The following is a 13,694-nucleotide window of genomic DNA, read 5'->3' as shown; positions in this document are numbered from 1 at the left end:
TTTTATATGCGCTAGCAACTGATATGTTTGAAGTCGGTACCAAGCTAAATCTTAAAAGCTTTAACAACCCGTCAACCAGAATGCCAACCCTGCTGTAGTTCGATGAGACCGACTTCTTACCCCGACGCCGACCATCACCGGCACCGACTTCAAACGTATCAGTACCCCTAGTGTAAATTTATTCGATAGCGAGACGTGACTTACGCGTTTGCGTTAAGTCTCATTTTGTATGGGATTTTGAGTTTCCAAAAGGTCCCGCATGGCGCGCTTTTTCTACATCCCATACTAAATGAGACTTAACGCAAACGCGAACATCACGTCACGCTATCGAATAAATTTACACTAGGGGTTCAGTTTTTAGCGCATATGAAACATGGTGATATTTTATTTTATCCTTGTTGAAGTCGGGTTTACTTTTTTTGAAGCATAATTTTATTTTTCCATTTTTAGTTTTTCTTACGAGCCATGCATCATTCTGCAAGACTCGTTTCTGTCTGGCGAAACTGTCATATGATGAAAACATGTTTGCGCTTTGGGTACGTTTCTAGTTTTAAGGTCTGGATCTGAAGCCATCAATATTTGAGGAGTTGGACCTCATAGAACCCATCATCAGATCAACACCTTTTGTAAAACAAATGTTCCTTCAGAATTTACTTGCTTAACAAACATGACGAAGAGGACAACTCGCCAAACGTGAAATATGCGTTGTTAAAGAGTCCCGTTCTGGTCATCATCAGCAGTTCAACTTCATCAAATGACATTGCTGAAAATACTAAAATCGTTATATGTATGCCTATAATATTTGAGGAGATCCCTGGATTCCTCATGGATCCCATTTTGATAAAAAGAGGATCAACTAGGGACTATATTCATTCAAACAAAAAAAATATTTTCCAAATCGGTTCAGAAATGACGCAGTTCTGGGTACGAGTAACATACGTACAAAAAAATACGGTCAAATTGATAACCTCCTCCTTTTTTGAAGTCGAAGAAAAGCAATCATAACAGTTAAAAAAACCCTTTGGCGCGACACAGATTCCAAACAGTTTGGCGAGTGAACCGGTTCGCATATCTTTTGATATTGACATTCCTGGCTTGCTTCCTCTCGTATTGACCGGTCAGGTCTTAACGTAAGGCAACATGCAGCTAACCCTGTCGGCGGCGCCGGCGCCGGGGTAACGGGCTCTCTCGTAAATTTACCGTAAGACGTCCTGCGCCAGAGCTATCACGCTATCTTATCACATTTAATTAAGCCTGTCATTCACTTGGACGGAAGAACATGTAACAAATCCCTTTGTTTACCACCTTAACGTTACAGAAGCATCAGAGCAATTATTAACCAAAACGTGTATTTACTGAATAAATCTCACCTATAGAGTAGAAGATAAATTAAATCCAGAGAGATAAAATGAATAAGTCTAGGCACGTGACATATACATATGTAAACTTAAATTCATAGGTTTACGAACATTAATGAATAAAATTACATATTCAAAAGTATGGGAGTACAGTTGTAGTTAATCTACTTATGTTGTTCATGCGCTCTGGAAGGGCTTCAGAATTTTTCTATAATACTTCAAAACGAATAAAAAAACAACGGTCTAATTTTATTTTATTTACAGAAGTATTTGACCCAGGTGGTGTTAGTATGTCATTAGTGCCATGGAATGTATTGCATACGTATATACCGGTTATTCTTTTATTCACGAGTACCTACCACAGCCACTCGAGGCGCTTTCACTCACACTTTATTTGCATATCAACTTGAAGTTAGTTTTGTCCATCGATGGCTTTTTATATATATGCACTGGGCAACTGAGCTGGTCTGGTTCATTGGCAGTCATACTGTGGCAGAATTACATGTCTATGGGAACATTGTAGACTAGTAAGTGATATTTTAAGCACGACCGAATAGATAAATACATAGGTACCTACACTACCTACTATCTACCTAAGACGAATATCTGCCAAATATGTACACATTTATTTACAAGCAGAATAAAATCTTTTCATGCAACTACTCGTAGTGACATCAAAACTTGTCAAGATAAATCGTAAATTCAATGTATGGTTTCTTACTTGTTATTAAATGCATACCTATTTAATGTATAAAGTAATTGGTTACGCTAGCGCTAGATTTATTAATCTTCCGGCTTTAGAGCTTGTTCTGAACGAGTAGGTCGGTAGAGTATTTGATTTGTTTAACTCAAAGATTTTTGATAGATGTAAATAATAAGTATATCTTCATGTGCCATTTACTTTTAACGTCGTGTGAACTAACTTAAGTGATTCCGGCGTTATTCAGAGTCGAGTAAAATACGCAGAATCAAACACTGCCAAGTAAATACTCAAGCATTCTACAAGCGCACTCTGAATAAATGGCTAAAATTATGCAGATTACTATTTAACCAATACTGCGAGCACGTAATATAAATGCTAGCCATGAATTAACTGACTGCTAATAGAACACAACTGGTTTAATAGCGCCGGCCGGCGAGTTACCAGAGATTGGACAATCTACGGCAATGCTTAACCCTGCCTGGGTTACGTTACGATTTCGTTTGAACATTGTATTTTAGATGCAATGCCAAACTAATTACTGATGCAGTGCAGGAGGTATATAACTTTGGTAATAACTTCGAGAGGGAACTCATTCGAATTGTCGAATCTACCTCGTCAGGTGAGCGTTACAATACTCGTATTATATATACCATGATAGACTTTATACCATTTAGACGTGTTGTTGAAACATTGTTGGACATTGTTGGAACATCTAGTTTACGACGAGCAGAGCGTCTGTTTAACGTCCACCGAAATGCTGTACATTCGGTCTTGAAACGGGAAAAATGGCACCCTTTTAAGGTTTGTAAGGTGCAAGCACTCCTGCCTCGCAATAAACCAGTAAGGTTTGAGTATTATCGATGGCTGCAGGGAAAAACCGTGGCAACTCCTGGATTTCTTAATGATGTGTTTTGGACGGATGAAAGCACATTTACACGAAATGGCATGTAGAACCGTCACAATTACCACCATGGGAGTTTACGAAACCTTAAAATTGATTCTTGTCACATGGCAGGTGTCAACACAGACACACACATACGAGTACAAACACATTGCGTTGCCAGTGCAACAGTGACACATCATATCAGGACGTAATGCTGATGTGTCACACACTAATACACTATTGTCAAAAACACTGGCAATGATTAATACAGTATGTTTATTTTCGTTGTCGATTATTGAAAATAACTTTGGTATGTTTTTTTTCTTTAGTTCTAATTAAAAAAATATTAACCTTAGAGCATTCCTGAGAAGTAACCCTAGGTGGGATTTCAGGGTTTGTCCAATGGCTAAAGTCACCCTGTATATTAAATGGTTGATATTTTTTTCTATTTGGTGCTCTTTACTCGACTAGTACCTCACTCGTACCTACTCGTGACAATACGGTTACATCACTAGTCTATCAGAAACGTCAAATGCTACCTAAATTCCACGAGGCCTCGATATGTAGCTCTCATTCTTGAGGGTTTGGTACGAAACTCTTGATTCCACAGAATCTAAAAATGGATGTTCATAATGTAGTCTCTTTATGAACATCCTAACCATCCTCCTTTTTAACCTAAAATCAACGAAATATCCGGCTCTGATACCGCCTGGCTTGTAGACTTAATTCCCGAGCATATTTAAATAAGGCGTTCTTATTCTTTGGGGCTCTATGACGCTCGGCGGCCCTCTCCCCTAGGTATCTGTAACATATTGATATTGACGAAATGCTAGTGCATTCTTAAGTATTGTCAAAGTAACATTCTATCGATGGAAAAACAAGTTACTAATATCGTGTTTTTTTAATAATTTATTACACACTGAATTCTAGACTATCGTGTAATACCTCTTTACACAACTTTTGCTTTAGTTTTGATGACATAGAAAATAGCAAGCTAAATTAAAAACAAAGTTATCGGATGTTTTAATATCATACTTACGAGTATAAAGCAATTTGTTACCTACATCACGCCTGACAGTGCAGCTTTTGGTAAGAAGAATGTTGTACAAGTAGGTACACATAATTAGCGTTGTTAGGCTTTGGTTAATATGCCTTCAATGTGTCTCATTACCCATTGATACCTCATTATAATTACTTACACAGTATACAAGATGTAACAAAAATAGTGGGGATCCGTTTAAGGACATATTAGGAAAAAGTAGAAGAAAACATTTTTTGACGCAATTTTTTTTTTGTCTCTGATATGGAGGATTGGCTGGCTTGGACGACTTGCCTAATAGAATTTTTATTTTATTTTTTGCGCCAAACTTTTTTGGTTTTAGTTTTTTCGAATCAGAACACTATACCAAATAAACCCTTAAACGGATCCCCACTATTTTTGTTACAACCTGTATATTCATGCCGATATTTAGAATAGCACGAGTTTTCGTGACTACAGCCATATAGATTTCTCTCCATAAGTGTGAAAGTGTGCGTAAATATACGTCATTGAAAAGAGCGTTATCGAGGTTCTGTCTACAAGATTATTAGCCGATCGCATGCATATTGCATATCACAAGTATCACAACCTGCCTAAGGCTATACAGCGTGCACACAGCAGGAATCAGCAAATCGGCAGATAAGATTATTTGCAGCAGAACTGGCAACTTTGGGATAATTGTGAAACATTATGATTAATTAAGTACGTACCTACGTACGTTGCGAGCGTATCGAGTCGTGTTGTAGTTGTAGCGTGCTGTCCTATTAGTAGGCGTCGCGTCGGATGAACTGCCATCGCCTCTTACACTCACGGCATAGGGTAAGGTTGCGATTATTGGACCTCTTCCGTAAAAACTTGCAATGTGCGGATTTCAAGCAAAGGGTAATTAGTAACTACCTCTTGATCGGTGGTGAATAAACCGATAATGTTATGGTATCAACCTACGCGATACCGTAGATCAATAACTAGAAAGGTCACACATCCCCTTTCCTAGTTAACAGAGCGTTAGAAGAAATAGTCTTAGTAGACTATTTCTTCTAAATCTAGTGATCTACTGATTAATCTATTGATTGAACACAGCACGGAAGGCATTTTTGAAAATGTATGGCAAATAGCTAAACTCCTTCAAGTCTATCCGATAAAAAGTAATTTTAAACCCAAGATTCAAGGAACTGATTGAATAAAATAACCACTATGAAAGATTTGCGTTTATAATTAACAGATGACCATATGTGTAGGTATGCAATGTATAGATGATATTTAAAGAATTGCCTGACTCTAGATGACGTAAGAGCATTTAATAATGGGAATTTACGGGAATATTCTCGAGAAATGTTCCGGGAAATAAAATAATCTCGTTGTAACAATATTCCAGTATTGCACTATAGAAAAAGGCAGCGGTATTTAACAGTTTTAATCCAAGTCCCAACTAGAAACGTTGACATGTTTATTTAGCATTGCATATCATACAATACCATTGTTTATGTGATAACTACTATTTTAACTAACTGGTAATAAAATAACAAAATGATCAGCCACTTAAATCGATTAATTTTACTATCGGTAGTTTAATTTTATTTTCACAGAGAACCTAATAGTTGCAACTTTACCCTACGTACGTTCCAATACCAGTTCTAACTTTGATGGACCTCGATATGATAATTACTTGTTTCACGATATAGCTATTAAAGGCAGATAAAAGCGCTTATGAATTCAAGCAAGGTAGGAAGCGCTACTTCGTAATGTTTGTCGTGAGTTGGTCGTGTCCCTATAGTAATCTGAATAAAAAACATGACATCACCCGGTGTTGATTTATTTTGAGAAGCACGTACTTAAGATTTCAATAAAAACATTTTTTTTTAAATATATTTGAGAATAATTTGAATTTAATTTGTTGAGGAGTTACATGACGCTCTAATACATTTAATTACTTACGTGGCAGTGCGATTCTAACCAATACGTTTTTTAGCCATTAGTCCATTCGAGAAACAGACCCAAGACTCAAAAGAGTCGTCCATCACAGAATGGATTACGACCGGGTCACGATCACATGACACTTGTTATGGAGGCCCGAGGCCGCGCTGAGAGCTCATAGTTGGCCGCCACGCCACCAACTGGCCCGGACCGTGCCTGACAATAGTTTGTGACATTAACTTGTTTTAATTATACGGGATTTTGACTCTTAGAGACTACATCTCTAAGGATAATTTGATAAAAATCATTTAGTTCTGACATTTAGAGATATTTACACCTCTAAATAATTTTAGATTTTTTTTGTATCATTTGTGTTTTTTATTATTATATTTTTAGTTATTTTTTTTGTGTAATTCGACATTTAGTGACTTAATACATCTCTAAGTAATAATAATATTGTACTTACTTTTTCTTTAAACAATAATACTTTAGTTTGCATTAATATTTTCAATGAATTGTCTTTTATAATTGTTGATGTGCTTGTTTTTGCTTGTAGGTATGTAAATTTTATGTTGACGTGTAAAAGTGCCCTTGTGGCCTTTTTATTGAATAAATGTTGAAGTTGAAGAAGTTGAAGTTGATTTGCTACTCGTTAACAGTGACCTCTTTATTTGCAGGAAATGGCTAGAGGAGATTGCATTAGCCAGCAAACATGGACGAAAACCCTCGCTCCTGCGTGCTATGACCAAGACCTTTTGGATGAGTTTTGCCCCATCCGGAGTCATGTTCCTTATACAGGCCCTCTTCCTAAAGTAAGTATACCTGACGCGCACAAAAATTGTAACACCCGTCATATGCACGCGATAGACACATTTAGGTAAGTAACAACGACGTTTTAGCTATTTAGCTAACGTGACGAGTCACCCGCTTATGATTCAATACTCAGTGACTGCCACAAAAAATATTTCCCTGCAGTGACTGTAAAATGATTTAAACCAGTAGGATGTTGCTAATTTAACGTAGAGTATTTTATAAGCGTGCATGAATGGGTTCAGGAAAACGCATTATAGACGGGACATACATGGAATGAGTATGACTAACTAAATTAATAAAAATAACTAAAGGAGCCTTTTACATCCTATTTGATTCTGGTATTATTATTACATATTTTCGAAAGCAAAGATGATGATTTTATTTTTATTAAGATAATCATTAATACAAAATATTGACTTTACAACACAGTTTTAAATTCCATTAAAATTATTTACAATCATACTTAGAGCATACTAAAAATAATTACAATTAGCCCCAAGACGTAAAATATTTGAAGAGGAAGAGTTCAATTGTGGCCCAAATAAAAAAAACTGCTTTAAGTAGGTACGCTTATAAGATTTCAGGAGTTTTTCCAATTCCTCGTGGAGCTCATCATCAGACCTTGACAAAAATGTTGTTTAAAAACCTAATCTAAAAATACGCGTCGTTAAAAAACCTACAACCGAATTGAGAACCTCCTTTTAGAATTTTAAAGTCGGTAATGTAATAAAGGACGCCTGACACAATTATTTTTTGAAATTAACAAATCATTAACAAATATTCATTTAAACCACCTAAATAAGCCGTTCTATGATCTACTACTAAATTGTTAAACCAATTCTATTCATTGTTCTTTTTTTGTTGTTAAGCATACTTACTGTCTAGGTGTACGAGTATACCTATGAAATATTTGACTTATTTTCACCAGACCTTTCCAACCCGTGGCGCTGTCTATGCTGCTGGCGTACTGGGAGCCGGGCTCGGACATGACGTACGAGCAGGCCGTCTATTGCGCCAGCTCCGTCATCCTCATGTCGCTGCTTATCGCCTTCCTCAACCATCACGGCGCCTACTCCACCCAGCAGTTCGGCATGAAAGTGCGCATCGCCGCTTGCTCCCTCATTTACAGAAAGGTTGGATCATTTGAGCGATTTCATTGGGTATACCTACATAGTGCGTATGTTACACACTGATATATTAATACTATCTTATACCTTTAAACGAGCAATTCTTGTATATATATATATTTCCGGGATCTCGGAAACGGCTCTAACGATTTTGCTGAAATTTGGTATATGGGGGTTTTTGGGGGTAAACAATCGATCTAGATTAGTCTTATGTTTGGGAAAACGCGTGTTTTCGAGTTTTCATGCGTTATTCTTTCGTCGCAGAATATGGTCGCTAATTTCGATTGTCCGGTCATTGTCCGTCTGGTCCAGCGGGTTAAGACGCGGACGGCTAGAAACGAGTGTTACGGGTTCGAATCTCGCCCGGTGACTAACTTTTGTTTTTTTTTTTATATGTTCAAGTTTATATATAATTTTTTAATTTTTATTGTTTTAGAAAAGTTTAATTTAGTAAAAAAATGACCTATGGAATAAGAGAAATTGACAATAGATGGCGTTACTCTGTGACAAGAGCTGTAAGGTTAAAATCGATTGTAAATAATAATAATTGTCAGTTCACATTTTACTTTTTAAGTTTATGTAGATTATCACCTATACACCACCATATTACAATAAATAGTTATAACCGAGCAAAGCTCGGTCGCCCAGGTACTTATTTATTATGTGCCCATGATTTGAAGTAAGAATATGGCCTTTCATTCAGTTTTATCATGTGCTGCTACATCAAAAAAACTTGAGATACTTCAGCGGATTAAAATAAAGTTCAATGAAATTAATATTTAGAGGGCTAACCGCAAAAACAAAAATTGTGATTTTGTTGCCTACCTGTCTATGCGATCACTCTTGCATATTCGAGCGATAAGTAGGAGATAAAGAAATTTTGATTTTCGTTTTTCACACTAAAGCTCAGTAATCCTGTACAGATTATTTTGTTGAAGGCCCTTTTAGCGTTCGAACTTTAAAATTTTGCTTTAGAACCGCATTTTTTCCAGTAAATGGTAATATTTTAAAGTAAAAGATGAAAGTAAAAATAAAAATACTGCAGGTTCCTTATTGAGGACGGTTAACATACACAGACTTTGAAAAAAATAGGTATAGTCAGTCATAAAAGTCAGATATGAGAAATTATATTCTTTGCAGATTATCAAAAACACAACTTATTTACATTATTTTCCATATATTTCGTCCAGACCTATCTGTCTTCATACAATGTTATCTTCCTCAAACCTAATAGTATCGATTGGCGTAAAAAAGGACATACATAATATTTTTTTTACATTATAAATTTATGACGACGTTTATCTTTTATTTCTGTCTTTTATTGTATTTTTATGTCTCTAACCTAATAGGGGTTATTTATAGTCTCTAAGAAGCTGAAGCAAATGAAACCAATTGACATTGTTTTCCAAAATCTATTCATGTCAATCGTCTATAATTAAAAAGTTAGGGAAGGTCTCCTCAGACCATTACAATACGAAAAAAACATACAAATCGAATGGAGAACCTACTTTTGGAATTTTAAAGTCTTTAAAAAAATACATACTGTAGGATATTTGTATTTATTAGGACGCACTCAGTAAAGAAGTAAGAAGTAAAACTTTATCAGGTTTAAAGTAATTCTCTTCCAAATTAACCTTATCTTTAAGGATATGAAATATTATTCAAGAAAAGCCTAGTGTGCATCTCGAATTGAGCAGCGTATTTATTGTAATCGCGGACCCCACAGGTGATGCGCATGAGCTCAGGCGCGCTGGCGCAGACGACGGCCGGTCAGGTGGTGAACCTACTCTCCAACGACGTGAACCGCTTCGACTACGCATTCATCTACTCACACTTCATCTGGCTGCTGCCGCTGCAGGTTGTGCTGGTCTGCTACCTCATCTACATCAAGATCGGGTACGCTGCCATCGTTGGAGTCATCGGCATCGTGCTGCAAACCATACCGGTGCAATGTACGTTCAATTATCTTTACCTCGATTTTTCAAGTGTTTTTATGATCTGTGTAACAACAGAATATGTCATATGATGTGAAACCGTAAAAACAGTTTATTATTCTTGCAGCTTATATGAGCAAATTGGCTGCTAGGTTACGAATGAAGACGGCACACAGAACCGATGAACGTGTCCGAATTATGGATGAAATTATTAACGGCATGCAGGTAAACTCGTCATATTAAAATTAACACCTGACCTGTTAGTGTGTACCTAACCTAACCTGGTTAGGTACACCTAACCTTACCTAACAGTAACTGTAGATAATGGGTATCTTTTTTGAAACTAAAATTATATACAATGCGAGTTCTATTTCGTTAGGCATGGGTACGTACCCATACGTTTAAATAGACAAGTATTTTTATTATTTATATTACATGCAACGATACATTATGAGCCTGAAACAGCAGTTAACGTAGCCTGACGTTTGATAAATATACACACAGAGAATATTATCATATTACTTTTATGGATAAGTATATTTAAAAAATATGAAATGTAGGTGTATAAAATATACGAACATATTATATGATCATATTTCGGCATCATTATGGTTTGGCGTATACTGTTCTAACTATGATGTTTCGATGATTTTATGTTCGACGAAGATGTAAGGGTTATATAATTAATTAATTACGTACAATTAGGAGTTTTAGCAAAGTTTATAAGTATACGTATATTTAAGTCATCAAAGCCCCTAGTGTAAATTTATTCGATAGCGAAACGTGAAGTACGCGTTTGCGTTAAATCTCATTTTGCATGGTATTTAGAAACGGCGCGCCAAGCGGGACGTTTTGGAAACTCAAAATTCCATACAAAATGAGACAACGCAAATGCGTACGTCAAGTTTCCCTATCGAATAAATTTACACTAGGGGTACAGATCATTCAAAATAGGTATACCAACGAGATAAAGTCAATTCCCAATTCGAACTTTAAGATACATCAAATATTACGATATAATATCTAGAATACGATAAAATATCGTATCTACTACCTAATATTTGACGTATTTTAAAGTTCGAATCGGACCATAAGAACGGTCACAAATGGTTAATTTTTGCGGCGGTACAGTCAGCGTGTTATAGAATAAGCGACAGTGACAGCCAAATAGGGCAAATACATTGCAACACACTTTTGTTACCGTAGGGATGAGGATTGCGATATATTTTGTTGCCACTGTCTATTTGATACTCACCGTACCTCTGCTAATGCACGTTTCACGGACAAGCATTTGTATCGATTGATCCACGCTATTGTATCGGCGCAATCACTCTTAAAACAATGAAAACTTGCAATTTTTTCGATGTTGATTCGTAAGTACCTGCTCGTTGTACCTAGAGTAGGTACCTACATAAAGTAGTCGATTGTAATATCATATGAAAGCCGCTATTGAAGCGTATACTTTGCTGATCTAATTCACATAAAATGTACTTTTTAAAGATAGGTATGAGCTTCAACCCACACTTGTCTGGTTTTTTATTGTATTTAATGTTTATTCTGTTTAGCCCATCCTAACGTATGTTATACTACCTATGGAGTAAACCTACGTACAAAGACAGTAGATAAATCATCATCAGAGAAACAGCTGTTTCTTGTACCTACTTACAAGGGGCTAGTTTCATTTAAATCAAAATTTTCAGGTGATAAAAATGTACGCATGGGAAAAACCATTTGAGCAAGTGGTGGCGCTAGCCCGTCGCAACGAGATCAAGTGCATCACTCAGGCGTCGTACCTGCGCGGCGTGTATCTCAGCTTCATGGTATTCACGGAGCGCCTCACACTCTACATCACCCTACTCTCTTACTCGCTCTTCGGCTTCCAAGTCACGGCCGATATCGTAAGTACTTATGAAACACAATAATATTTATATCGTGTAAACTAATAACCCCTGAGGCAATAATTGATAACATTTCAATTTATTACCAAGAATTTTACCAAGCCAAAAAACCTACACTTTAAGTGTAAAATTTTTTTAGGTACATTGCGATTTACATTGTGCGATTGTTTACGTAAGGTACTCGTATGTTGGCATAAGTGCGAAACTGATCGCATACATTTTAAGCGACGGGTTGTTCGTAAAAGTTCAATATTTAGATACATTTTTTTACGAGTTATCCTGAGATCCGCACTTCTCCCGAGTAGTTTATTACCAAAGTCAAAGCTAGTTCAGCCGTGATTTTACAAACAGAAGTAAATTTAATATTAATTGATTAATGTTGGGCGCCATGTATGTATATGAAACACTGACCATCGTGCCTAATTAATTAATTTCCCAATTAACATGCTACGAAATCTTGATATCTTCTAAGAACAGTTTGAGAATCATGTACATTGCTTTACCTTAACACGTTAGAGTGCGGGCGTACTAGAGCTTTTTAAGAAGGAAATGGTTTTTTTTGTTAATTTCTTGAATTTTCAAGAAAATCAGTAAAAACGTAAAACGTTAAGAAAAATCGGCATCTTGTATGATCCAATAAAAATATGTTTGGAAAGTTAACTTCGTAATTATTAATAACGTGCATTAACTTTTTGAAAAAATCGCACAAGAAGGAAGCAAAATAAACCATGAAGGCTTGCGAACTTGTTTAAAAATAGTCCGCACTTAATCTAACATCGGAACTTTACCTATAAGTACAAAATTTATTTATATGAAAATTACATGACAAGGATACAAGGAACAATAGTCCACAATACACTTGTATTACGTCAATAGATAATTATGTCATTCATTATAAATTAAGCTTAAGCACAACGTTGTACTAAACACAATAAGTACATGGTAATTTTTTTCGAAGGCAAATACGAGTATAGCCTAACTAATAATGTTTTAGTTAATTGAGAGACTACCTACTTACTACTTCATTGAGCAGACCCAACTGCGCTAAGCTATTCCAGACCGAGTATCTCAGTGACATTGTTATCTTATTTAAATGTTTGTGCAGCGCATGAGTCGAAAATTTGTATCGGTAACTTATTGTCCGAGTATTGTGTAAACTACCTACTTCTTGTTTTCTTAACGCTTATTACTAAGTAATTAATTTATGTTCTCATAATAAGTGAATTGTAAAATTCTTAATGGGAATAAATGATCTTTAAACCTAAAACCTTAATTGAGAGACGGAAGGAATATTTAAAAATATGCTTAGTTATAACATATAAGTTATTTAAAATACTTATAATGTTCATATACTTATATGACGACTGTTACAAATTATGGCATTTTAGTAAATTTGCAATGTTGTCAATTTAACAATTTTCAGGTGTTCCCTTTGGCGCAATTCTACAACACCCTCCAAGGCACCCTATCTATTATAATGTCTAACGCGGTGTCGTTTTTGGCGGAAGCGCTGATCTCAGTTCAGCGCCTCGAGGCGTTCATGCTGTTTGGTACGTGGGGCTCAGCGCCCCCGCATGCTGCACTTGCAAACTGCATGACTATACGTTTTACAAATGCTGCATAACCTACTTCATACGAGTCCAAATTATAACTATGACTCGATGTTTTATTTACAGAATTTTGGTACATGGTTTCAACAAGAATACGTAGTTATTTTTATTTTCTCGTTTGTCTACTCGTTGTATTTAGTAGCCAATCAATCTGCCGAGTGACATAAAAATGCCTTCGGATTTGATTCACTATGATATGCACTAATTAAGTGATAACAATAGTTTGACCTACAAAGGATAGATCGTGTCGGTATTTTTGTGAAGTAAATTATTTAATTTATAGTATTGGGAAGTTGTGCTCTGTAATGAATAACATTTAAGGATGCTAGATTGTCGACAAAAATCAAGAAATAAGCCGAGGACGCACAGACGAATAGACGGACATGGCGAAGCTATAAGGATTCCTAGTTGACTG

The 13,694-nt window shown here is 36.0% G+C and overlaps 1 protein-coding gene across 1 annotated transcript in view; it reads left to right on the top strand.

The window, feature by feature from the left end:
* LOC133521762 (ATP-binding cassette sub-family C member 4-like) overlaps window positions 1–13,694 on the top strand; it is a 73,337-nt gene that overhangs the window by 36,389 nt on the left and 23,254 nt on the right. Inside the window, exons 2-7 of the mRNA XM_061856833.1 lie at window positions 6,575–6,709; window positions 7,639–7,843; window positions 9,564–9,789; window positions 9,899–9,996; window positions 11,472–11,669; window positions 13,093–13,219. Of these exons, the coding sequence (XP_061712817.1) occupies window positions 6,575–6,709; window positions 7,639–7,843; window positions 9,564–9,789; window positions 9,899–9,996; window positions 11,472–11,669; window positions 13,093–13,219 (989 nt within the window). The remainder of the gene's footprint in view (window positions 1–6,574; window positions 6,710–7,638; window positions 7,844–9,563; window positions 9,790–9,898; window positions 9,997–11,471; window positions 11,670–13,092; window positions 13,220–13,694) is intronic.

This window comes from Cydia pomonella, chromosome 1 (assembly GCF_033807575.1).
Source record: "Cydia pomonella isolate Wapato2018A chromosome 1, ilCydPomo1, whole genome shotgun sequence".
Taxonomy (NCBI): domain Eukaryota; kingdom Metazoa; phylum Arthropoda; class Insecta; order Lepidoptera; family Tortricidae; genus Cydia; species Cydia pomonella.
The sequence above is the reverse complement of the archived record's forward strand: the minus strand, read 5'-3'. Positions and strand labels throughout refer to the sequence as shown.